This window comes from Blennius ocellaris, assembly GCF_963422515.1.
Source record: "Blennius ocellaris genome assembly, chromosome: 6".
NCBI lineage: Eukaryota > Metazoa > Chordata > Actinopteri > Blenniiformes > Blenniidae > Blennius > Blennius ocellaris.
Window position 1 is genome coordinate 6709611 of NC_137655.1, and position 26845 is coordinate 6736455.

The window sequence follows — 26845 nt, forward strand, 5'->3', positions numbered from 1 at the left end:
GATTTATACGTCCAAATTTCAGCTCACTTTTTCCTTTAAAACCCAGCTGTTCTGTGCTTCTTTTTCACTTTGATCATAAGTAGTTGTTTATTTCTTGACATTTGTCATTCTGGCCACCAGCCTTGAAGTAATGTTGAAAGAGAAGAAGGTAAAAAAAAGAAAAGAAAAGAAAATCCCATGTCAGTATTACACAGTACAGTAATCCTCCTTCTGATGTGGACATAAATACACATGTGATATGCATATTGTGCAGCTCTAGTTTGCAGCAAATTGTTCTCATTCAAACAAAATGCAACAAAGAATAAAAACAAAACAAAACACAGAAATGTTAACTTACTGATGTGTTTTTGTAGCCCAGGGGTGTCAAAAACGTTTCAGTTTTTCTTTGTTGTGGCACAGATGATGAAAATAATTTAGCATTTCACAAAACCAAACAATTACTCCCCACGTAAAGTCAAATTTAATGAAAACCTTCAGTGTAACTGTCCAACAAAACTCTTATAGCTGTTGCATGATGCATGTTTCTATAAAATCGCCCTGACCGCATGGCTTTGAGGCACGTTTCATAGCAAACAAGTAGTTATCTTTCATGGCAGCATCAATGCTTAAGAAATAATTTATAAACCCTTGTAATTTGTACACTTTGCTTGGTGGTTTGTCTGGATGGCAGCCTCTTGTGGGGTGGATTTGGCCACACAGACTTTTATGTTTGATACCCCTGATCTAGATGGCAAAACTAGGTTTCCAGGGCAGTTGGCGTGTGGTCAACTTTGGTTGAATATGATGTTCATCATGAGGATCCGAACCCAAAGGTCTTCAGCTTTACTGTCCGTTGCTCTTCGCGGACGTCACTTCGCCTTCAACTGTGCATGAGGTTTCTTTGTTACAGACGGGGTTACCTAAGGACACAAACTGTTGTGAAACCGCACAAAGTGAGCTGGGTAAATCTCTTCTTTTTTTTCTTTTTTTTTTTACTCCTCACTGTCCATGCATGTCGGCTGTCAGCAATCTCTGGACGGCAAATGTGTCGCAGCTGCCAGTTGGCAGGACTGTCGGATGAGTCTTTGAGGCCATTTTTCGCCCTGACATCTTTCAGTGGCTAAATACATGAGCTGATTGAGTGGTGGGGAAAATATTGTGCACGGCGTCAGACTCCACCCTTTTCGAACTGTCATGCAGATTGTTTACTTCCCCCAGTCCCGAAAACAACAACGAATGTGTTCGCAAAGTCGCCTCAACGAGCTCCACGACACAGTCGACCTGTTCCCAGAGCCGTGGCATTCAGAATTTTTTTTAAACGAAGGTAATGAAACTGACACCGTCGCCATTTTTAGACATTATAGGATGCTTTGTTATCGCCCAGCCGTAATTAATAGCCTTATTTATTTTGTACCTGGTGGCCCTGGGGCAGAAGTTGCAAGCAGGTGTAAATTAGGGGCAACGAAAAGAGCAGTTTTTTTTTTTTTTTTTGCAGGAACAAACCTTAAAGGAGTTCTATTGTCCAGCTTTTCAACACTTTCCCATGAGTCTTGTTGGTCCAAAAACATTGCATTCAAAGTTTATTGATTTAAATCCAGCTTTTCCTTGATTTTCCTCCATTTGAATATTGGATCATAAGAATCTGCTGTGTCTGCGTGCGCTGGACTGGCTCCGCCAGTACTTCCTCTGCCATGTGCCAGAGCAGAGCTGCCTGATTGTGGGAGGAGTCAAAGGGAGGGCCTACCTTGATTGGGATTGGCTAAACCCCCGGTGATACTATATAGGGTTTGATTTCTGATTCGCTTTTTGCTGCAACACACTTTTTAGAAATAGAAACAAATCAGGAAGAGAGATGACAGACTTTGTTCACCTCTGGGGCGTCATTCCAGATATGGGGATGACTATTGCTGTTGGAAAACCATTAGAAAGAGAATTTTGCACAATATGACCCCTTCAAGCAAAAATACATGAATTGTTTCTAAATATTTGAATTTATTGCAAGCAAAATCATTGCCGCAATGCTCACTGACATGATCACATGTTGCTATTTTACTTCAGACTGTGCAGCTCGACTTCATGGTGATAAGGCAGCAAGAAGATGTTTCTTGACATTCTTGCAGTGGTTTTGTCCACACGTGTCTGAGTGGGGCGTTGGCGAGGGACTCGCCTCACAGACAGCGGTGGCTCGCCACGCCTGACGGGTGCAAAGGCCGCCCGATTCACAGTTGTGTGAGTGATGATGGTTCCCATGAAACGCAACCCCTCATAAATCATGGAGGCACAGTGGCCTCAGCAGCCAGCCCTCTATTGATCCCCCATCCTGTTTGTCCTGGTGTGGACGAGGCGGCCCATTAATAAAGGATACAAACTCTGATTTTAAAGTCTTACAGCATCTCTCATGCTGTCCTTCAAACGTATTCAAGTAGGATTGTGTTCCAGCTCCTGATAAAATCACCAACTCCTGTTTTCGCCATATATTTTGTCCGTCTCCTTACCCCCAGCTGTAGTTATCATCTTACACTGAAGCACAATGATGTACATATGCGGCGCTCCCCTCCCCAGCCCCGGGTTCTGGATTCAGTTTCGAAACCTTTTGAGGTAATTTTTCCACTCGTACATTATGAAGGGTCTTTTTTTTTTTTTTTTTTCTTTCCTCCCCTCCATCTCTCGCTGTACTTTGATTTCAGTGCAGAAGGTTCCTGCTGCATGTCAGGGGGCTGTCAGAGCTTTTTGTGGAGGACAGTGGAAAGAGGGCTGAGCGGTTTCTAAGGGTGTTCCATGTTTGTGCGAGCTAAACAAACTGCTACTGAGCTAAACAAACTGCTACAGTAAATCAGGCTTCCTGATTTACTGTGTGGGAGTGGGCTTTCTGGCACACGGCAGAGCGGAAATGGTCCCTGGGAAGCTCTGCATGTTTGTCTGTATTCCAAAGGTGAGCCTCCAATGCTGGCTAGAACCCACAAAGGACTTTCGAACCACTTCACGTTCCAGAGAATTCCCATATTGCATTTGTACCTCTTTGGGATTAAAAAAAAAAAAAAAAAGTCCATTAATGAATTAAGTGCAGAGATCTCTTGCTTTTAAAGGTTTTATCAGCCGTTGAATTTTCTGCTATTGTGAGCAAATTAGTGCAGCAGCCGTTTCTGTTGGATCTCCCATTAACCAACTTATCCTACTGTGGTAATATGACCATTACTGTTAGCTTGGGATGCCTTAGGTGGAGCAGTATAAGGAAGATTTTTTGGCATATTTTTTCAATTAATTGTTCTCAGAGGATGGTGAAGACTCAAATGGTTCTTTTTTTTAAATACAAGAAAAAAACAACTATTTTCATTGACCTGGGCCTGAGTTCTACAGCCGTCATGAGTAAATCATCCATTTTTGCCTCCTTCCACCGAATACATTTAATTATGAGCAGCAAAACAACCACCAAACCTTTAGTTTATTGCGATTTTACAATTTTACATTCTACATTATCTTTATTTTGGCATTATTATTTGTCTTTGGTTGTTTCATCCATTTTGATTCTATTGGACATTCTATTTTTTATTTCGATGTGTTGCTGACCTTTTTAGTATATATTTTTTTTTTATTTACTTTTTTGCAATTTTATCCATTTTACCAATTTGAGGCCTTTTCGCTGTTTGGCCTGTTTTGGATCCTTCAAAACTTTTCTTTCGTTGTTTAATCTCACATAAATAACATCCAGGTAAACTAATATTGCTGGCAGTAAATACTGAGTCTGTCCAGATTGAATAAACTCTTATTTCCTCTGAGATTTGGCTCAAAGACAAGTTAGATGGAAGTGTTGCGCACATTTCCCACGGATGGAGGTTGACCCTCAATTTTTGATTGTGTGGTGAAAGAAGGAGACCTGGCTACTGGACTTGAAAATGACACACGGTATGAGAATCACTGGCCTGAGGTTGAAGCCATAAAGGTCTTGTGGCTTCAGCAGTGGGCGCATGGTCATTAGTGTTTCCCTCAGTGGGATTCCCACTGGGCTCAGACACAAAGGACGGAGACCTCCCTCTCTATGGTGATGGAAGAGATACTAATTAAAAATGATTAATTCATTAAATAAATCAAAGCAAGATTGACGTGTTCTATGAGAGGTTTGCTTTTGAAACTAAGGAGAAGTGATTTTAGGCCATTAGTTGTTCACTATTAGGAACATGTCAAATTTCTCTAAATTTAAGTATGTTTATATTGTTGTCTGATTATATTACAATGATCAAATGTCATAATGAATCATTTAAGATATATTTTTTTCCCAATATAAGAATGAATTAGGCAACTCTTTGATCTGAACCTATTTTGAAGGTGAGCTTTTGAATGTTTACTTAACTGTTTTAGAATCCTTTTTATTACAGCACGTTAACTTATATAACCCTACTTTATATGTATGTGTATATATATAATTCCAGATAAAAAATGGCTTCCTCCAATCAAACTAATGGTATCGACTCATGTTTCCAGTTTAGGAATAATGTCTGAAATCCAGTTTAAATCATCTTGCAAATTGAATTATCCAGTCAATTCATCAACTGTTTATTGAAGTGAAGTTGAACATTTTCTGCTTTCAGCTATTATTTTTTGTCCATTTTGACCAAATAATCCGACTAATATGAGCAGTTAATCTGGTAAAATGCTAATGTTTAGTGGTCGGTATCTAAAGTGGAGGGATTGGATTTCTCTCATTGAGCTTTAAGTCTAATATTTCTACACGCCTTTTCCCAGTAGCTCACATGTTACTGGTAAACTGTATATGTTTCACAAACCGGAGGCACATACAGCAACTTGAACCTTTCCGTAATGACGTGAATCGCACTCTTTGAGGTCAAGTCGAGGGCCCTGCAGGCAGGTGCGTGGAGGATATTCCTCGGCTTCCCCGGGGGGGGTCGGGGGGGCTGGGATGCTATTTTTACCGTGGCATTACCCAGAGGGAACCACTCTCACCGGTCCCTGCAGACCCTGCGTTCCCGGGCGACTTGAGCACACTGAAAGAGCCGTAAAGGTTGTGGCAAAAAGGTGAATAATGCATGGGCTACATCTCTCCAGCTGTGGAACATGTTCGCTGCTCTTTCATGTTGGCTGTGATCAGAGCAAAGTGTGTCATGTTCTACCTTGGGAGTTTGAGTTTGTCTTTAACTGCTGGATGTGTGTGATACAGAGCTCAAACGCAGGGAGGATGAGTGAATTGTTCTTGACGAACTCGATAAACGATCCCAAAGGCCACTTTTCCTTGTGTCGTAATATCTGTGCTGAAATCATGATGATATGACACTGTACATAAGATAATGTAGTTTCATAATATATTCACCAGGTTACCAAGAGCCCTTTAGGATTATATATTTGATCTTATTATGACTTAGTAGAACCACTTGAAAAGCTAAAAAATGGAAAAGATTAGTTCATACTATAAGAAAATTTAAATGGCTACAACTGCTAAAATGTCAAAATAGTAGTTTGCTAAAATGGCTGAAATTAAGAAAATATTATAAGTCTTAAAGAGTTGAAATAACAATCAAAAAAAATTATGAAGTTACTGAACAGGCTTGGGGGAAAAAAGTTAAAATAGTTATAGTGGCTAAAATAAATAAAACCATCAATTTCTCAAGTCAAAATAGCAAAACAAGCTAGAAATATAAAAATGTTTTTTATAAAGTTAAAAGGACCTTTTCATTTTTTTTTTTTATTGTAGACTACAAAGGACTCAAACACTGACTTTACTAGTTTTACGACCTCCCGAAGTCCCCCTTGGCCTCATTCACACATCAATATGCATTTGCGTTTCAGAAAAGTTTGGCATTTCAACACTAATGTTTGCAAAACAAAGTCTTATTTACAAACAGAAGAAATTCTGAAAATGATTTAGTTTTAGAGAACATTGCAACATAAACATTACATCAAGCATTGTCGTCCATTTACCTGCACATGTGCAGAAGAACTATTTGCTTCAGGCGTAGAGCACATATGCAGTGTCAGCATTTCAGAAAAAAACATTCATTTTCCTCCCAGTTCTGCAGAGACGGACTCTGAGCATTCTCAAAAAGTAGTTTACAGTGGTTCTTCATGTTTTCACTTGAGAGCGTTCTGCAAATGGGGCTTTAGACGCTTGAGGGGGATTTAGTTAATTGTGACCTCAACACTACTTTAAAGTTTTGAGTTTTCTTCTACTTCCTGGCGACACTATGACCATATCTGCAAAGTCCGAGGGCAGTCTTCTGTGCGGCTAATCCCTCCCAACAAACACGGCCATGAATCTGAATTCAGTGAAAAGCGGTGGCTTGTTAGGGAGACAGAAATATCACATGGAAAAGAAAAAGACAGACTAAGGAAGCTTAAGCTATTGTGTAAAGCCGTCGGCCTGCCCGTGCTGCTCAGTGCACTTGACAAAGAAAACGTAGTGACCTGTGAAAATGCGGTTCCGTGTAGTGGAAAAAATTGGTGGAATTAGCCACACATTCCCAGCAGACTGAACCGTGCGCCCCAGGTCAAGCAGTGAGCACACGGATCTGCAGGTGAGACCGTTCCAAACGCTGCCCGCTCGCACTATAGCTCCATCAAAACATTTACGTCAACGCCAAGGAGGATCGGCGGCAGCTATGCAGGTGCAGTGCGCGATGGGGCCGGGTTTATTTTTACCCTGTGTATTCTCGTCAAAGTATTTGTACTATTTTTTCCTTTGCGTAGACCGGGGGCCTCGAGAACCCGATCCTTTTACTATGGTTGGACCTCGAGTACTCGAAGCCTCCTTTTAAAAAAGAAACCCAAGACAGCGAAGGTGTTTGTTATGTTCTGTTGTCCTGTGTGACCGATGTGGACTTTGAATGGGAAACTATGCTATTTTAGTTTAATTGTATGTATTCCAGACTGTTATTAATTTATGTATGAAAATGTGAAGGTTCCCAATATTAAAAATTTACCACGGTGGTAAAATATGTGTGAGAAGTCCCGCCTCCTCCCCTGCTCCCTGGTGTTTCACCCTGTTAGAATGATCAATTAAAACCTGGTTCTCTGTGGTCATGAAAGGATGAGACTACTGGTGTAACCCCAAGAGAATCTCCTCCACGCTTTTTTTTATATCAAAATGTTGTTGTGTAAACAAAGTTTGATGAGATCTTTAATGTTTTGCCAATTTTCTGTGCTCCAGTTTTGTGGTCCTGTCTGAAGTGTCTCCTAAGTGACTGGGAGGACACCCGATCACAGAGGCTTGTTGTTTCTCTGCGGAATTTCTGTCTGCATGAGAGTTCTGTGGGTACTTTAGCTTTCTACTGCAATGCAAAGACTTGTGTTTTTACTTGGGAGATGTTTCGCCCCTTATCCCCGCTCTTTACTGGCCAGCCGAGATGAGGGAACCTCATGAACTGATGAAACTACTCAGATGAAGGACGAAACCTTTTCATAAAAACCTACTCACCTGAATTGCATGGAATTTTGTCATCATCCAAGAACCAATTGGTTAGAGTTTGGGATGTTAACGGCTGACCTTTCTGAATAAATCCCCAAAAGTTTCTAGCAAAAGGTTTCCCATACAAAGCAGATGAGAGAGGCATCTCATGGAGGAGATCAAAGGAGATCAGCATCTGTTGCCATGGAGACACTGCCTGCTCAATCTTTCACACAGTGATGTAGCTACCTGACCTACCTCGTTAGCATTGATATGAGCTAATGGCTGTCATGCACGTGATGCTAACTCGAGCGAGTTAAATGCTAACTCACCTATTTTCAAAACGGAAAGAAAATGTTATACCCCTATATTAAGAAGGCTTTGTAGGGAAGTTTTGGGTAACCAACCCCCTGTGGTGGTCGGAGCCCCCACTGGTTGGGATCACTATTCAAAGACATATAACAAATCTACTAGTCCTGATTAATTAGCTTTGTGATGCCTCTTGCGTGCATTAATGAGGATATGCATAGGCACATACTTTTAATTAGTGACTCTGTATTGCCTGTAGGTTTGAACGATTGTCCCCAGACGATTGCACGCCTCTCTCTGGTGGTCCTGTGATTGAATGAAGACCTTTCAAGGCTATCACTCAGGATCTTCTCCAGCCCCTCGGAGAGTCCATTTAATGTAGATATAGAAGATGGATGGATGTTTTTCAGATTTTCAAGGCGGGGGTCATGTTTGCCTCTAGGTTGTTCTCATGTGAACTCTCACAAACCGGTAGTGTGATGTGTCCCAGTTGGGAGGTCCCTTAATTCCCAGCAGCTTGCATGAGGGCTCATGAATTTGCTAAAGTATACAAATTTGTTTATCTCATCAAATTGTGTTAGCTAATTTTGCTCTGTTGGGTAAACTAGACCGAAACTAATCCCCAGATGAATTCAAAATATGTATGTTATCATACATGTGGGGTAGGGACATTATTTTCTCCAGATTGATCATGTGTACCAAAACTGATTTAAGAACAAGACTAAAGGAGGCTGAAGAAAAGATCTTTGTTGCTGGACAAATAGCTTCCCAAAATATTTGGGTGACTGTTTTGTTGGACAGTATGGTTAGGCATCATCCTGTTTATTTTTACTGCTTCATCTGCTCCTGGCAGTGCTCTTCCGCAAGATCTGATTTATGAGATATAAGAAACGGGTGTGAATGCAACACTGTTTGATTGTTTGAACTGAAAAGTGTCGGAGTCGATCCAGTGAGCAGTGAGGCTCAGCAGTGTCATGTGGCAAAAATCAGAGTTCCAGATATCGAAGAAAAACTATCGGTCATCTCTTGTTTTAAGTGTTGTTTTGAGTCTGGAATATAATGTGGAGACAGCAGTATATACTGCAAGCTTTGATGGTCACATGGTTACAGGCGGGGGATTTTTCTGCTTCTATGCAGATTGTCACATGGAGCATATACAGTAAACATCATTCTTATTGTGTGTTGTGGGTCGCTGTGCATTTATAAGGTGATCTGTATTGCTCATCAGACTGGAGGAGTCTTTTCCTGCATTTTAATCTGCATTAGATGGGGTGTTGGATTGGTTGTACTGAACGATCCTCTGATGCGTCCACCTTTTAAAATGCTAGTATTATGGCCATTGAAGCAAGATTTTAGCGACTATTTTGCTGATGCAGCTACTTTGGGGTCTTTAATTGGCAGTTTACAATATCTTCCTAATGGTACTCATTTTCGAGAAGCTTTCATAAAAGATTGTCTGAGCTTATTGGTATAATTTGATAAGCAGTAATCAATTAAAAAAGCAATAATCTTGCATCTTTAGATCAGGAAGGGTGACAAGTACTTCAGTAATATTAGTATCTCTACATCAGGAAACTACATCAACCATGTCCACTTGTCTAAACATTAGTAACTGATTGCAAAAATGAAATTAGTGTCACAAGACTAAACTTTAACAGACCCGTTACCAAAACTTTTGTTCACGAAAATCATGGTACTATCCCACAAATCTCCTATTTACTGTATGAGGCACGCCTCATTAATCCAGAACTAACTCAATCCGACAGCGTTGTGAAAAATGACCCACGGTAATCAACATCAGCCTGTGTCCACAGTAGCTGTCATGTGTTTGGAGCTTTAGCTTCCATTCCTGCATATTTTATTTTATTTGTTTGGTTTCTTTTTTCTCTTCAAGAAGTGCTAACGTCAATGTACTTATATACTAGTTCATATACTTTAATTGACTTGCTGTTGAGCATTGATGTGCTTCGTCTAAACAGACCACACATGATGCAAAATTCAGTAAAGCTGTAGATAATATGAAACGCATCCATGAACTCTAAATCATCGGCTCCCAGGACCTCCTGAGGGAGCTGCCTGGGGTCACAGGAGGAATTTGAGTAAGAATTTGTCGGCTCTGAGTTTGACAGAATTAGATTTGCATATGTCAAAGAAAAAAAGTGACTTTGTTAAAAAATGTCCATCGTAAGTAGCCCAGACCAGTAAAATAGTGTCATGAATAACCTTTTAAATCTAAACGTTAAAGTTTTTCCTTGTTGTGGTGCAGAATGTATGCGCTAAAAGTATCTTTTATTAAACAAAACACACAACTACGACTGAATATGAGTCCAATTCCAACAAAAAGCCAATTATAATGCATTATGCATGTTTTCACAAACTCCAAGTTAGTTTGATAGCAACAAGGTACCGTAGATGATGTCTGTGTTGTGTTGATGACTCTTGAAAATGTAGTATTTTTTTTAAATCCATGTCTTTCCATTTTTTTATTATTTTTTTTATAGTTTGCTGGGTGGTTTGGAGCCTCATTTGGGTCGGTTAGTTTTGGCCCATGAGCCCATGGTTGATATCCCTGATCTAAGTTTGAGGAAACCTTTATTTTGAATGATGCTCTTCTATTACCACAAGTGTGTCAAAAAGTGTTTCAGTTCACTGTAATTGAATCAGACATTAAATAAATGGTCCACGGCCTTTCCTGAACTCAGTCGAGGGGACCTCCACCGAATTAAGTTTTGGACTATTTGTTCAAAATTTCTATACTCTTCCTGCATAAGGGAGTTAAAATCTAGCAGGAACAAGTCTGTGCTCGCCTCAGTCCCGATCACAGTAGAACTGTACGTCCTCCAAACAGCAACACACACACACACACACACACACACACACACACACACACACACACACTCTGCCCGGCTGTAAAAAGGACACGTGCTCTGTTCAGCCACTGAAAACTGGCACTGGATGAAGATTGCGTGCGACATAATCTTTCAATATTCATAATTCCTTGGGATACTCGGCTGCGTCATCTGTCCTTTGACCACACAGCCTCGGGGGCTTTAAAGAGTGCAGCAAAGACCGGTTCTATAGCGTCTGACATCACCTAGCGGGATTATTTAGGAAGCAACGTGAGCATCTTGTCTCTCTCATTTTTCAAGCAAGCTGTGTACATTTACGTTACAATGCAGTGTTTTCCTCCTCTGCGCGCCACGGCTGTAAATAGATCCATGTGCTTGCCTGGAGGACGTTGGCACGCCGGCATGGGCGTGAACACAGTGACATGAACACTTAGGTATCCCTGGAGTCGTCTGCTGTGAAAACACAGGAACATAACCTCCCTCCTGTCCATTTAATGCAAAGAATACTGCGTGCACTGAGTCTCTTAGGCAGCCAAGACGGCACCTCCTATACATCTGTGTGAGATAGCCATTGTTTGGTTGTTTTTAATGTTTTGCTCCCCCCTCCGACATCTGCTCATGCCCCTCGGCTTATCTGAGGTCTGTTCTCATGTCTTCAGCTTGATAACATCTCTGACTTCCTATTTGAACGTCAAATTTTAAAGGAAGGGGAAAAAGTGTGAGCGCAAACAGTTCATCCTGTGTGAAATGTCCTCTCCTCATGTACCGAGTTGATTGAGAGAAGATATTTTCTCATTTTGAAGAAATGCTTGTAAGTGACATATCCTGAAGACGGACAGCATTTTCTCTATCATTTCAGACCCTCTTCTATTCACTGAACTCTCACTTCTCACGAATTCATGAAAGATGTCGCAATAAACAAAGCAAGTTTTTCACATTCACATGAAATCACGTTCATTCTGTTTACTTGAGTATCTTTTTTTTTTCAGTTCCAAATTCTTCAGTAGAAGCTGTCGAAATCTGTCGTGGTTTAGTAGGTGCACAGGCAGTTCGGTGGTGCCCATTTATTTAAGACGGTGATTTATGACTCTCTCACTCTGCATGCATTGGTTACCAATAACCACGCTAGCCGTTAACCATGTACTTGTTGAAGGATGAAAGGAAGTTGCAAAATCACAAATTGTTCATCGATTATAGCTTAAAAATATTTGAAAATAGTATAAATGTCTCTGTACTTTCTGTATGAGGTCCGGACATCTTGATGTCACATTTGACTGATTGTACTTAACATGTAAAGTACGGTCAAGAATATTTAGCAGATACATTTTGTCTATGTTCAGTACGAACATGGATTATATTAGTCTTATTAACAACTAAATGGTTACATTAACCTAAGCCCATGATATAGAGGCACAGAAACACTATTTATTATGCTGCATGTAAATGATAGTGTGCTGAGAGAGCAGACTGCTGATTGCTTGATCACAAAGGATGGATTTTAATTTCACTGTCCAAACAAAGGAAAGATTGACTGAAAAATGAACAAAGAAATGCATGGATGGACGTCTTGCACATCCAAACTTTGGTTCGGTAAAAATAGACAAAAATGCCTTTGAGAAAAAAGGATTATGTATCTATTCCCTTTTGACTTTTCAATATTAGATTGAGAAAAACATTTTAAAAATGACTGCTGACATTCAATTAGCATGTTTCACCATTTAATAACTGAATAAAATCGTGGTCATTTTAATTTACTTTTTTTTTTTTTTTTTTATAAGAATCAAAGGCCCCAATTACGTAACAATTTTTCAAGTAAAAAAACAATTTTTTTGCATTTTCATTTCAGAAATATTTTGCATTTACACAGCAACATTTTGAAAATAATGGAGTGAGCATGTCAGGCCAAGGGTTGGTGCTGTCATTTGTTTTTATAATGAAACCGCACTCATGCACATTCACAACAATATGGTATAAGCAAGGATGAGCATGCAGACATTCGTGTGGACAGACGGCAAAGTTGGGTTGTCATTACGGTGACTGTCAACCGTCGTCGTATAGACACCCAAAACGCAATAAATGTTTCACAATATGACTCAAAAATTGGATGTCAAAATGGGAACAGATGTCCTCAAACTTCTGCCAATGTAATGAAAACACCTTCAATAAAAATGTAGTAACTATGTGATTGTTGTTGAGGAGAAGCACCTTGGGTTGAGTCTATGTGGATTGGTTTGCACATCTGGACTCTTTCGACAGCTTTGAATTTCATTTATTTTTACAAATTTGCACAAACTCTGTCAGCGTTGGGCGTGAACAGACCTTTTCAAGTCCGGCCAGAAACTCTGGACTTTGACTTGGCCGATCCACAACACATATCTTAATATCTTTGAACCATCTCCGTGGAGCTTTTACTGTGCTGGATGATACACCGTGTCTCAAGTCAGAATAGTCAAATTCATTTGAGTACAAGGGTCCATGCAGATGTGTTTGATCTCACTTGGACTGGAGCAGTAAAATCACAGTATGAAAAACAATAAATACCAACAACTTAAATACTGAACTCCTTCATGCCAGAATAATTGTTCTCAGACTAATGAGGTCAGAAGATTTCCAGCTTTGCCACTATGGAAGTGATGCTAATGAAATGAAAGTAACTTTCATTTGAGTGACTGCAATTGGCTATTCACTAACTCCCACCATTCATTGAGGAGATTGCTGACGAAGTCTGCCGGTCATTTGAACATTAGGTCCAGAAGCCACAACTGTGACTCTTCCCTTGTTGGCCTCTTTGATTTTCTTTTTCCCGTCAAGCGCATGACGCTCAAGATCAGTTTGTCTCAGTTTCATGTTTGTTTGGCTTTCGAAGGCCGATAACGGTGTGGTGCAAACATTACAGCATGATGGCACAGAAGGGATTCTTCCCTTCCCGAATGGTGTAGTGTAATTCATCTCTTGGGAGATGCTCCTGTTAGAAATTGTTGTGAATGTCTTTGTGCAGAAAAATTTTATTATGGCGGATTGTGGTCTATGTATGTTGCAAACAGTTCTCTGTATATATCCCTTTTATTGCAATACCCAGTGAAGCGTGTGAGAATATTTGGCATTGCTATGAAACTCCATACATGCATATGCACAAACTCACTCACACATAAATGGTCATTAAAAAGGACAATCTAAAAAGAATTTCTCATATCGACCCTACAAGCAGATGATCAATTTCTTCAGGCTGCTACTCCTCTCCGGTTAAGCCCCACATCCTGCGAAAGAGCGAGGCAGTACTGAGGTTAAAGGACGAATGCACGTCCGAATGCCACTGGGCGGAACCTTGGTGGAACTCGGAGTATGGGGCGCCAAACATCCTGTGAGCGCAAAAGGATGTTTACAGTGCAGCATGACATCTCTACAGGGGCAGAGGGAGTTGATAAGGACAGGCAGAGCTCGGGTACAGGGTGAGAAGATAGCAGATGCTCTGCTCGGGCTGTTTGTCCCGGCGACTCTGTGCATGCTGGCTGATGTGGCCGGTGACGTCAGCTCTTGTGCGAAGTGGACATGACTAACCACTCCAGCACAACACTCTGTGCTCCTACAGATAATAGTGGACCACCCACTGCTCGCATTGGGATTAGGTTAACCTCAAGAGAGCAACAACCGAGTGCATGTTTTCTTTTTTTTTGTGCGTGTGTGTGGTGGTTGGAGTTTTAGCACTATGCTGCAATTATCAAAAAAAAAAAAAAAAGTTGATAAAGGTTGTAATTTAGGGGTCTTGTGAGTCATCCGTTCACCTATTTTGTTTGTTATGACACAGCACACCTGTATTACATCACTTGTTTTCACCACAACAACATTGAGTGAGTTCAGACATGATGACATGAGACATGAAGAGCAACTTGAGTACTAACTACAAAGATTTACCTCTTCAGTTACTGCTAACTAGAATTGTTTATTAGTTCTTTTTCTTTCTTCTATTCAGGAGAGGTGGCTTTCGAAACATACCTTTGACATGCTTCAATGGCATTCTTCTTTTTTCATCAGAAACGAGATGACACTCTTGAAACATGTCAAAGGTAATGTTTTAAAAAAAACCAACTTGCCTCAAAAGAATGCAGAAAAAAATGCTTGATCAAACTGAAGGCATAATGAACTTAATTGAATTACCTGAATTAGTATTGTTCCTGTTTCTCAGAAATGTTGAGACTCTCTGGGTGATCTGCATGATCTGCATCAGATTCTCTTATTACTGCATATAAAGTTTATTTCGAAATCTTCACAGTAACTGGACCCTCCTTTGATGCTTTCAGTTAAAATGGTTGTGATTACCAATGCATGATCATTCTTTGGAAATTGATATACTGACTTATTTTGTGATCGCCTTCTAACACAATCCATACATTCCATCTACAAGCGCACATGGACAACCACGCAAGTCCTTTTACTAAAATCAACTTGGGGTGTTGATGACTTGTCCAAAGACAATTCTTCACATGTACTGGTGAAGGTTGCTTATTAAACTACCAATGTTATATTTGGAAGTCAACAGTCAGATAATCCGAAACCATATAGAAACTTAGCTGACGAGTCAAAGTCTGTGGCAAACTATTGGATATCAAAAATCCTACATTTCTACATAAAAATAGAACTGGTCATAAGTTCCTCATGCAAATGCTAAACATGTGGAAATCAACTGTTATGACGTTCACTCAAAGGCATAAATGTGAACTGGGTGACATTTTACATCTCAATGGTTCAGGTGAGTTTGTGTAATTTCTGCATTTTTGTTTCAGAAAGGTTTTGTATGGTCATACGAGGAAGTTGGATTGCTATTACGGATTACTCTCAACTACCAGGTCCCAGGAATATATGGACTGGGAGTCATGACACTCTGGAGGCTGCCATTGTTATTGTCCAAATACTGACACGTGTAAAAGAACTATTGACTATAGACATTTCAGAAAAGTTGCACACCAACCCCCCCCCCCCCCCCGCCCCTACACTGAGACAGAGCTGTTATGTTACTTGACCCAGAAACGCAATTACATTTTCCGTTTAGTTTTCTAAAAAGATAGTAAATGAGTCAATAAGGAAACAATAAAAGGGTTTAAGAAATGGGAAAACCATATGGACTGAGTTACTGGGACACCTAAATATTGCCATCGAACAAACTCCTGTGATAGATTAGTTTCATGCTATATAAAAGGGCTGTTTTGCTCAGCAGTGAATTAAAACCTTACCCTGTCGGAATAATTTGGTTTGAACAAGGTCCGGGCGTTTGAAGTTTTCTTTCAGATGAAAATTGAAACCGACGAGCTCAAGACGCCCTTCCACCGCATTCACAGCCCGAGTCTGTGAGGTGTAAACCGAGCTCGTCTTGAGTTGGTTATACACTGCTGAGTATCTAACGCCGATCACCTTGACACAGCAGGAAGGTGTTTATAGTTCAAATAAATAGACTGTCGAGCTGGAAATTTCCATCGTGACAAATGGATCCTATTTGGACACGGGAGGTCGGGACTAAATGGTCCTGAGTGACCAGCAAAAACAAAACTGTGTCCCCAGAAAATTGGAAGTGGGGCAAAATCCCCACTACTGTCGCCACATGAGGCGTGAGGATTTGTGAAAGCGCTCGGCACTGTGACGCCTGTTCCCCGCTGCCATCGGACAAGATGCGTCCCCTCCATCACTGCTAATGTATGAAAAACAAGGCCTGCCAAGAAACAGCTGGGGGACTTGGCAGAGTCGAGCACTGCGAGTGCTGTGTGTCTGCCTAAGTGTATGTGTGTGTGTGTGTGTGTGTGTGTGTGTGCGTGTGTGTGTGTGAGACAGAGCAGCTGACCTTTCCTTGGCTGTTTCTAATTTGCACATCTCCATAATGTTTTACAATCCCACTTTCAGTAAGCCCCTCCCCTTCCTCCACCCCCACCTCCTTCACGCCTCGCCTTTCCAGAATAAAGCTGTTCTAACTCAGAGCCCAGGCACCGGGTCCGTCCCTATCGTTCAGGTTCCCTTGAGAAGTAAATGGGTCAGATATCTTTTTTTTTTTTATGGGTCACTGACAGATGATCTCTCTAGCTTCATCTGACCATTTAATTTGAGAAGAAAATCTCTTTATTGTCTATCAAGGCAAGGCTGTCGGTGAGAGGGGAGCTTAAACTGGACAAAGTTGTTGTTGTTTATAATTCAAAATACAACCGATAAAAGGTCCCCACAACTTTTATTTGTGGACTTAACTGTAAGATATTATCTGTTGTAGCCCATCACAGTTTTTTTTCTTCTTTTTTTTTCTTCCCGAGGCTTCTACCCACAGCATTTTGACTAATCATCTCGCTGTGAGTTTTTTTTTCCGGCAAATTCAGTTTTATTTGCTCCAACATTCAGATATGTTTGATAAATTCCAACATGACCATGTCCAACAGGGTAGCATCACATTTCATTTTGTACTTGTGGGGCTCCATGAAAAACTGAACCAAATGAACCCAGAAACAACACAGTTTATAGCAGACCACTTAATTCATGGTGTTATGCTTCATTGATCATTGAACAAAATGCAAGCAAACCCAAAGGTCAATCTATTTCCATATGCATGCAATTCAGCTCACTTCATGCTGGATCTCACTACCTCAAGCTCATATTGATTTATGTTGCAGCAACATGTAATTACTGTGGTTCCTTAACCATCAGTCTTTTTTTTTTTTTCCAAATTCAGCAGGTTTCACATCAGTAGACACAATCCGGTCGAAGGAGAAAGGTTTCCTAACCCACTCATTGAATCATTATAGTAACTTGAATAGTATTCAACTCAGAAAGTTACCATTTGGAAAAGCAATACTTCCTAATACTGACACTTTAAACCACAACAAAGACAACCGCAAATACGAATTATTGTGTGTTTGAAGTCCTGTTTGAGATATATCCACAAATTTTAATCCCATGCTGAGAATCCTTTACACTAGTTTTTTTTTTTTTGCTTCTTACTTGCATTGAACGCAACACAGTCTCTCAGTACCCACAGGTACTTGCTTGGGATTCTTAGCTCAGGCTATGATGTATGTTTAGCAGAAATTACAAACAAAACATGGAATGACTAAATAAGTATGTTCAGTAAGTCGTGCAGCTTCATGGTCTTCAAAGTCTAAAGATCAAAGTCTGAAGAAACTGGAGCCTGTAACTCTGATCGCTCGACATTAGCTGCTTAAACGTAAGCCACTGGAGGCTTGGTAAAACCCAGCGTTTTGCAAGACAAATTTCTATAACCTGAGGGAGAAATTTTCACTTGAGTGTTGTCTCATCTGCTACTCTGCAGCCTTGACATGTAAATCCCAGCGGCCTCCGGCTCAGCTCCAGACGGCCGTCTGTGACTCGGCTTTCAGGAGACGCAAACATCACCTTTTTCAAAGCGAAATGTTTTAACAAACACACAAGACGAGTCATACAATTCACTGGAGTAATGGAACTATGAGGCTTTGGGTTTAAGGTACTGTATATGTATAAGATTATATTTAATGCAGTTTTTTTTTTTTTTGGGTGGTATTGCATTGTTGATTATTTGCCAGGAGCATAAAAGTACAATATAGAATAACTTCTCAGAAGACTGAGAGGAGTAGAAATTAGAAAAGCAGGCGCGAATATGACGAGATGGAGCAGTGGAAACAAACGACGCCTGGCCGCTACGAGCTTTAAATAAGGCCCTGTTAACACAACAACGTTGTGAACAAAGAAAACTTTGCTTTGTTGGTTGTTTGTAATAATGCAACTTTTTGAAAATGGCATCCAGCGTGAAACTTTTAGAAATTTGGACTCCACGTCCATGAAGATGGGACAAAATGGGACTTTTTCAAAACACTCAGACTCCGTCTCTGTGGAAACAGAAGAAAACGCTTTTCTGAAATGCTGCTACATGCGAACTGTAGTTGTTGTAAATATTTCTACACGTGTAACAACAATGCAGCGGTTGTTGTGTTTTCTCTTCAGTCTACCAGCGTTGTCGATTGCATTCTGACCCAAGAGTAGATCATTGCTCTGTAACTTTTATGAACAATGAAGAGTTTTTCTTACTTTTGACCAAATAAAATGTCTCTGGAGCCCATAACAGGTTTAACTTTTAAAATAAGAATACAAAAGCTCATGAATGTGTGTTATAAATACTAAAGCTGTATTTTGCATTCCATTTTTTTTTAGCTGTTTATAGATATTTTCCCTTTTATTAATCTACTGTTAATTGATTTAGCTGTTTTAACTGTTGTGCCTATTGTTTGAAGTGGCTTTAGCTATTTTATTCATTTTGCAATCAAAAACTACACTTTAATAACTCATTACACTACCCCCTGCAACAATGTATTGCCGTTTATCCATAAGATCAGAAGGCTTTTGATTGGGTGAGTCCCTGTGGCTTATCTCTCCAGCTGCAGTGTTCATCAGTTGGTCGATGCTCAGTACATGAGGACTGATTATAGTTATGATCGTAATCACCATTAGCAAAGACGTCGTATTACAACAGATCAAATGAAGTGCTTCTGTGAGTGAATAAATCACTTTGTTGTCTCTAATGATGATAATTACTGACATTCTGATGCACCTGTTTGTTTTGAAGATATTCAACTTTAATAGATCGAGTATGAACTGCTGGTATTACAGTTTGCATTTGAATTGTAAATTGTCATTCATCATTAATGTGGGACAAATTAGACATACTGCCTCTGGGTTCGCTCTGGGGTTGTCTGTGGGAGTTGCTCCTCCGTTCTGCTCCCTCTTTAAACTCGGTACTTCATACCTGTTGGTTGGATTAATACGAAAACGTGTGGGTGTTGTACAAACATCATTATGCATATTCCGTTAACCCCTGGTTTCATTAATCCCACCATCTGTTCCTGGATAAATTGACTGTGACGGCGGGTACAATGGTGACATTTAAGTTTTATGGCCGTTTGGCAAAACATTTATCAGCAGATGGGGTCATGGGCGGCGCTGTGGATAACCTTTGCGAGCAGGTTTCATCTGAATTTAATGACCATTCTTAATTGTTTGCTTTTCATTCCAGGGCTCCAGTTGGTAAATCACCAACCAGCTCTGACATGGCTGTAAGGAAGCTGGAAGGCTTTATGTGGGGTTGGATGGTGGCGCTCGTACTGCTGTGTGACCTGACGAAGGTAAGGTGGCCTCTGCTCCACAATATACTTCTACTCAAACTTAGTTGCTCCTTTGCAAGTTGAAATTATGAAAAAGCTGCCGCAAGCTGGTGTCTGCTGCTGGACACATCTGGTTGGCAGTGCATCTGCATAGATCGTTTCATTAAATCCCGATTTCCATCAGGATTTAATGAAACGTTGAGTACGGCTCCGAGTTGAGATTCTTACGTCCGTACATCCTGTAAGGATGAAGCCACAAATGGGAGTCAGACATTCATGTTAGTAATTTTTTTTCTTTTCAAAAATTTTTATATTATCTCTTTGTTTGGGGAAAAGAACATTTTATGTGATATCAGGTGATTAAGTGGTCTTTTGGAGTTGTTACAGCTTTCTAAAGTTGACTGTGGGAATGAGAATCTTTTACGAGATGGCCCAGACCACCCAGAGTACATAATACAGTCACGCTAGTCATGGCGTGTCATGGGAATGTTGGAGAAAATCTATGACTGGATGCATGGATGACGTGGTAATGGAGAAAAAGGGGCATGACATACAAACCAGACCAGTATTACAAAGTCACAACTGGAAAGTTTCAGATGAAAATTGACTGACTGAGTATCCCCTCCATTTGGTGTCTTTCTAAGTTGTTTTTTTTTTAATTTTTTTTAGAAATGGTTTCAAGTCATAACACACAATTCCCGATTTGCTGCACGTTTTGTCGTGCTTTTTGTATACATGTTCCCTCTTAAAGAGGCAGGCACACAGAGTGATTTTTAAAGAGCGTAATTTAGACTAGGGGTCTTAAGTAATCATTCTTTTTTCGTATGATTTTAATGTTTGTATTATCCCAAAAATTACACTTGGCCTAAAAGTTGTGGACTTCTGAACGAGATGTTAATTTGCTTTGAGTGATTTAAAAAAAAAAGAAAAAGGACAGTATGAGAAAAAAAAAAGATTTATGCATACATTCTCCTGGGAGATAACATAAACAGGATGAAAAGATCTTACATAGGAAGCTTTAACATGGGATCTGTTTTTTTGTGTGTTTTTTTTTAATGAAATATGACCAAAGGTTTGGCAGTTGAGTAGTGACTGCCAAACAAGAAGCCACAGCTTTGCTTCTGGTACATTTTTTTGCGCCTTTAACCTGTTGTTATTGAGATCATGTTGGGTTTCTCCATGTGAGCAGAGGTCCTTCAATAATCCAAAGACACAAGTGTTTTGAGAGGTGGTTATTACTGACCTGCATGGGTAATCATCTCACTGCTGGTGCTATTCCCATGTTGCAATGACACCTTTCAGGTTACTGCCTTGCTTTATGTCCAGAGTATTATCTTTGGATAAAGTAGCTATAGAGAATGGGTGGATCAAGTGCAAACATATAGATGGGTGACAAATATAGGCTTCATTTACACAATGTTTGAAGGGAAAAACATTTCTTTTTTTGCACTTACATGTCTATGACAAGTTGGATTGTTACAGTGACTTAACTATAAAACCACCAAGTTCCAGGAGAAGATGGACTGGGAGTCATGACAGGGAGTCCATCAACTGAGCATGTGCAGAATAACTTTTTATTGTGGATATCGTGTGCATGTTGTAGCAAGCATTTTCACACATTTCCACGGAGTCAGACCGCTTTGAAAAAGTTCCACCTTGGGAACCATTTCTAAACTGTTTTCAGTGGCCCTGAGCATCATTGCCGTATAGACAGACACACAAAAATGTGTTTTTCATATGGAAGTGTTGTTCGGGACAAATGGACCAAACTCGCCCAAACAAAAAGCCCCCCAGCAGTGAAACGAACCCAGCAGGTCCCCTTGCTATTGGTGTCAGGCACTCAGGCCTATTCTGTTGGTGGACACTGCATGCACACCCTCCTATTTGTAAAGCATAGCTCATCTGACCATGATCTTTCCTTTCATTTCACTCACCTGTCAAAGGAGCATTGATATGCTTATGGATTGGTTTACAGCTGTGTCACACGTGGTTAAGTCTGTCACCGCATAGGAAGAATATTCCATTGCTGGGCTTGGGGGGGCATTTCTCAGTCAAGTTTGTGTGTGTGTGTGTGTGTGTGTGTGTGTGTGTGTGTGTGTGTGTGTGTGTGTGTGTGTGTGTGTGTGTGTGTGTGTGTGTGTGTGTGTGTGTGTGTGTGTGTGTGTGTGTGTGTGTGTGTGTGTGTGTGTGTGTGTGTGTGTTTTCTCTAATACTCCAGTTTCTTCCCAAATTACAAACGCTTTTCTTAGGTTTCTCTAAATTTGATTGTGTTTGACTGTGTGTATCTCTTTATTGGCTCTGCAATTGATGATCTCCCTGTCCGAGATGAATGGATTGTTGTCGGCTGACTTTTTTTGATGGACCGATTATGTTCAGCTTTGCCAGTCATCTGTGGAGCAGTTACTTTTACTTGCATATAAATTCATAGTTGAACACCGTAGCCATCAGATGTGTAACATCTATAATAAGATAAAGTTATTGTTGCCTTCCTTCTTGGTTCAAAGTGTCACCAATGTGTTTTTATTAGATTTTTTTTTTTTTAAGAAGCTATTTCCTTTCTATTCACGCCCAGTTTTTGGTGAAGGCCAGCATGGAAGTCAACGAATCCCAGCAGCTGCATCCAACCAACGTCTACCACGACATGAGTCTGACGAGGAACAAGATCGTAACGGCGCAGTTTGAGTGTTACCAAAAGATAATGAAGGACAACACCAACGGCAGACAAGGTAACTATGGTGGTTCATGTTTCCCAACTTTTAGGATTCCTGAATTGTATGGGAGTGACAAGTTGGTGTAAAAGTGTCCCAATAATGAATTTGCTGTACTCGTTTCTGTTGTTTCAGAGCTCATGTGTAATCGCACATGGGATGGTTGGCTGTGTTGGGACGACACCATTGCAGGGATTGTAGCTGACCAGCATTGCCCGGATTATTTCCAGGACTTCGACCCTTCAGGTGAGATCGTCCTGGTTCTGTTTAGGCAGAATCGACTCTGCAAAGTTTGAGAAAACCTGTAGTCGTGTGAACGGAATAATATTTAAAATTTTGTAGATGCAGTAAGAAAAGAAATCCTTGAAATGTTGCTTGAGTCGATGAATTGTTCTCCAAGATGACTTTTCATTAATAAAACCCATTTTCCAGAATGCAGTATCTCGAATGAGCCTTGATATAACACTATCTGATTCTGGGTAGACACAAATGCCAAATGAAATTGTATCACATCCTTTCCAAATCATCATTTTTCTGCCCTTCACCTGCATCACGGTTTACAATTATAAGAAAATGTATCTTATTTCTTCAAAAGCAAAATTCCTCCTTGTGTTTGAAATATGTAATGTTTCCCTGCAGAGATGGTCACAAAGATTTGCAGTGACAGCGGCCATTGGTTCCTTCATCCTCAGAGCAACCGTACATGGACCAACTACACCCGCTGCAATGAGCACACCAATGAAGGCAGAGTGGTATGTCAGCTCAGCATAGGGAATCTAATCTATATATATTGTTCAATAGCTCTCCTCTTTTTCACAGTTCTCTGGGCTTTGCCTGTATACTTTACAATAGAAATCAAAAGGTAAAATGTCGCGAGTATGTGTATGTTACATTGGGCAAAAGTTCTACTCAATTTGACTGAGTTAATCTGAAAAAGGTACAATTTTAACATTAGAATTGATTGTCTGGGAATGAAATTACCTGGTTTCTGGAGACAATAAGCTGCATGTCGATGCTGCAGTGGTGTATTGTCTCACTACACGAGGAGTCATCAGGGAAATAGATCAGACCAATCCAGATAATCTAATTCCTGCCTCCTCTTTCCTTTTCAGACTGCAATGAATCTTTTCTACTTAGCCCTCATAGGACATGGGCTGTCACTGACTTCCCTCTTCATCTCCCTTGGAATATTCTTCCATTTCAAGTGAGTCGACGTTTCTTATCTTTGCCTCTGCACAATCCAAAAGCACTGTGCTCTAACTCCCTTCCTGTTGTTGCAGGAGTTTGAGCTGCCAACGGATCACCCTTCACAAAAACCTCTTCTTCTCCTTTGTTCTGAACTCTGTAATCACCATCATTTGGCTGACAGCGGTTGCAAACAACCAGGAGCTAGTGCAGAGGAATCCAGTGAGTATATCAACCGCATTTTATGACGGTGTCACCGATTTCTCAAGCAGCTGTCTTTCTTATTTATCACTTTCCAAATATTCCTCATATCCCTGCTGTTCTCCTCCAGACAAGCTGCAAAGTTTCCCAATTCATTCATCTCTACCTGTTTGGCTGTAACTACTTCTGGATGCTGTGTGAGGGGATTTATCTGCACACACTCATCGTGGTGGCCGTGTTTGCTGAGAAACAGCACCTGATGTGGTACTATCTCCTCGGCTGGGGTATGTAGGCGCTCACGGTCAGGTAAACGTTGTACAGCTCAACAGCCTTTAACTTAATCTTCTTTTTTCCTAGGCTTTCCTCTCATACCAGCTTCGATACATGCCGTTGCTCGAAGTTACTACTACAACGACAAGTGAGCTGCAGCACACTTGTGTATCTGTGCATCGCTGATGAGAATCACTGCTGAATTGACACAAATTAGATATTGATTTCTTGAAGATGTTGTTGCTTGCTGTGGTGGATCCTGCTTTGGCGTTGGTTAAACCTTTGTTAATTGAACTCTTCTCCACTCTAGCTGTTGGATTAGCGCCAAAACATCGCTACTCTACATCATCCACGGTCCAATCTGTGCAGCTTTATTGGTGAGAAAGCTATCCTTGTCTTTACAACAATGTTGTAGAACGGACACATTTCGTTCCATGTTTTTCTCATTGACCTGCTCTTATTGCACAACCGACACAATAAGCTGCTTTTGTCCTGTTCCGAGTGGACACCGTGGGGGGCCCTGACAACAGGACATGGTTTCATAACTTGCATAATTGTGTTTATCTAGTGAAATCAAGGCATGTCCTCTCTGAGGATCTGACGACTGGACCTCGGGCATGTGTTTCTGAGAAAACTGGTCCCAAAAGACGTCGTTGGCATTCAACAACACAGGGTTGGGCATGTTTCTAGGGACATAATTGTTTTGGTCATTAGTTTAACCTGCTTTTCGATTTGATTTATGACATATTTATCGGAAAACATCTGAAGTCTGAAGGAAACAATATTTAAGCCTGACCAAAGCATGGTGTGGGAAAAAACAAACAAAAAATACCTCCAGAATTCACTTTATACAAAATATGTACTTTATAAGTACAAACACATTAGTCATGTGGGAAAGTAGGAATAAACCAATGTCATCTTCAAATTCATCATGTCAGAATCACAGGTTTCTTATTGAGTGACAATAATTAGTGCCTCCTCAACGTTCTGAGAGATTTTGACCGTCAGATTATTAGCTGCAACACTGTGTAGAATTGCAGTGGAACACAAAAAACAAATAAACTTAAAAGTAGCAGCGTTTCAGAAAAGTCGCATTTCCAGAGCAAGTTCCAATCTGGGAGGTTTGTTTTCAGTGGCACTGTTGTTGTATAAACGATCTCCCAAATGCAACGAAGGTTTTCTGTTTTCAATTCAAAACGTTGTGTAGAACCTACTGTCCTTTAACATACAACTGCAGTGCAAACAAATTGAGATTGTGTTTCTCCTTGCATTTCAATAAGAATAGTCTATTTAGTTATTCCACACAAATTCTCATTAATTTATAGTCCAACCTTTTTAATCCTCAGTGGATCTTTGTCCCATCTATTGTAAACAGGACAGTGCTTTATATGCGAGATTTCACACATGTGCTGGTAGATGAATTTTACATTAAGGGTAAGACAAACCTTGGTAAAAAGAGAATTACAGATGCAGTTGCGTCTTATTTTTCAGACACAGACATGAACGTGGACTTTTATCCACCTGTAATAATAATGATCTGGTTTCCCTCATTAGGTGAATTTGTTCTTTCTGCTAAACATCGTGCGAGTTCTCATCACCAAGCTGAAGGTGACCCATCAGGCCGAGTCGAGCCTCTACATGAAGGCGGTGAGAGCCACGCTCATTCTGGTGCCTCTTCTGGGAATCCAGTACGTCCTTCTACCCTACAAGCCCGAGGGCCGGGTCTCCTCGGAAATATACGACTACATCATGCACATACTGATGCATTACCAGGTGAGGCCATGGTCACGGAGCTTCTGTTGGGTCGAGGTTTTCACACCACGGTTGCGTTCAAAGCATCACACTGACATGCTCTGCAAATGTGTGTCCAGTGTATATTTTTAGAATGGCATTCAAAGGTCCTATGCCTGTTACGTTCACTACAATGCCTGTGGGAAGACGTGCTGTCCTCGTAACATATATATAATTTACAGGAAAACCTGCTTCAGCTTAACTCAAAATGAATGGAGTTCTTTTCTTGCATCCATAGCGTTTACTAAAAGCCACACATTCCCATCAGGCTTTGTTGATGCCGCAGTCACAGGCTGAAACAGCAGGAAGGAAGGCATGAATTATGTGAGCTGAAAGGGGCAGAATTTAGTTGGATGTTGATGAGGTGTTATCTGATCGTCCTGAGCTGTCCCAGCATGGGTAGCGCGGGGTCTCGAGCAACAGGCTCCAAAAGTCTTCAGTTTTGACCTTTTAAGCTTGTCTGCTTCATAACAACACTTTGAAACCCTTACATGTTGTCGCCAGACAGCTTTCCTAATACGAGTTAATAAGCTGTGTCATCTCTTTTGTTCTGTTCTTATTTTCTCTTTTGTTTTGTTCTTATTTTTCATTCCAGGGTCTGCTTGTGGCCACTATCTTCTGCTTTTTCAATGGAGAAGTAAGTTTGGGTTATGCCCTTTTACTTTTGTTGTTTTTTGGTTTTTTTTAGACTTGCATGCTTACACAACATTCAACACTTCCCTTGTCTGCTCCGAATCTCCACAGGATGATTGGGATGCAGACAAAATAATTATCACACAGGATCCACTGGATAACTTGTTTCTGAGGTGCCAGATGGTTGAAAGTCACCTTTTACTGTTATTGGGTCACAATGCAGGCGGGGGGGGGATGGCCCAAGTCCAATTACATCAGGCCACTTTTATATGTGTTCCTGAATTGGATGTAGAATGTAGATGAAATTATTATATATGTATCTGGATCCATCGCAGCCCCATAAGTCTTTTTGAATATATATCTATCTTGCACGTGATGATCTTCTGATAAGAATATATTGTGCAGCAT

At 40.5% G+C, this 26845-nt stretch overlaps 1 protein-coding gene across 1 annotated transcript in view; it reads left to right on the forward strand.

Moving 5' to 3' along the window:
* The window catches only part of LOC308131116 (calcitonin gene-related peptide type 1 receptor), a 34462-nt gene that overhangs the window by 1664 nt on the left and 5953 nt on the right, over positions 1–26845 (forward strand). Inside the window, exons 2-12 of the mRNA XM_080497720.1 lie at positions 19562–19670; positions 22222–22375; positions 22493–22603; positions 22997–23109; positions 23470–23561; positions 23638–23764; positions 23874–24027; positions 24101–24161; positions 24324–24390; positions 25568–25786; positions 26400–26441. Coding sequence (XP_080353846.1) covers positions 19596–19670; positions 22222–22375; positions 22493–22603; positions 22997–23109; positions 23470–23561; positions 23638–23764; positions 23874–24027; positions 24101–24161; positions 24324–24390; positions 25568–25786; positions 26400–26441 — 1215 coding nt within the window. The 5' untranslated portion in view covers positions 19562–19595. The remainder of the gene's footprint in view (positions 1–19561; positions 19671–22221; positions 22376–22492; positions 22604–22996; positions 23110–23469; positions 23562–23637; positions 23765–23873; positions 24028–24100; positions 24162–24323; positions 24391–25567; positions 25787–26399; positions 26442–26845) is intronic.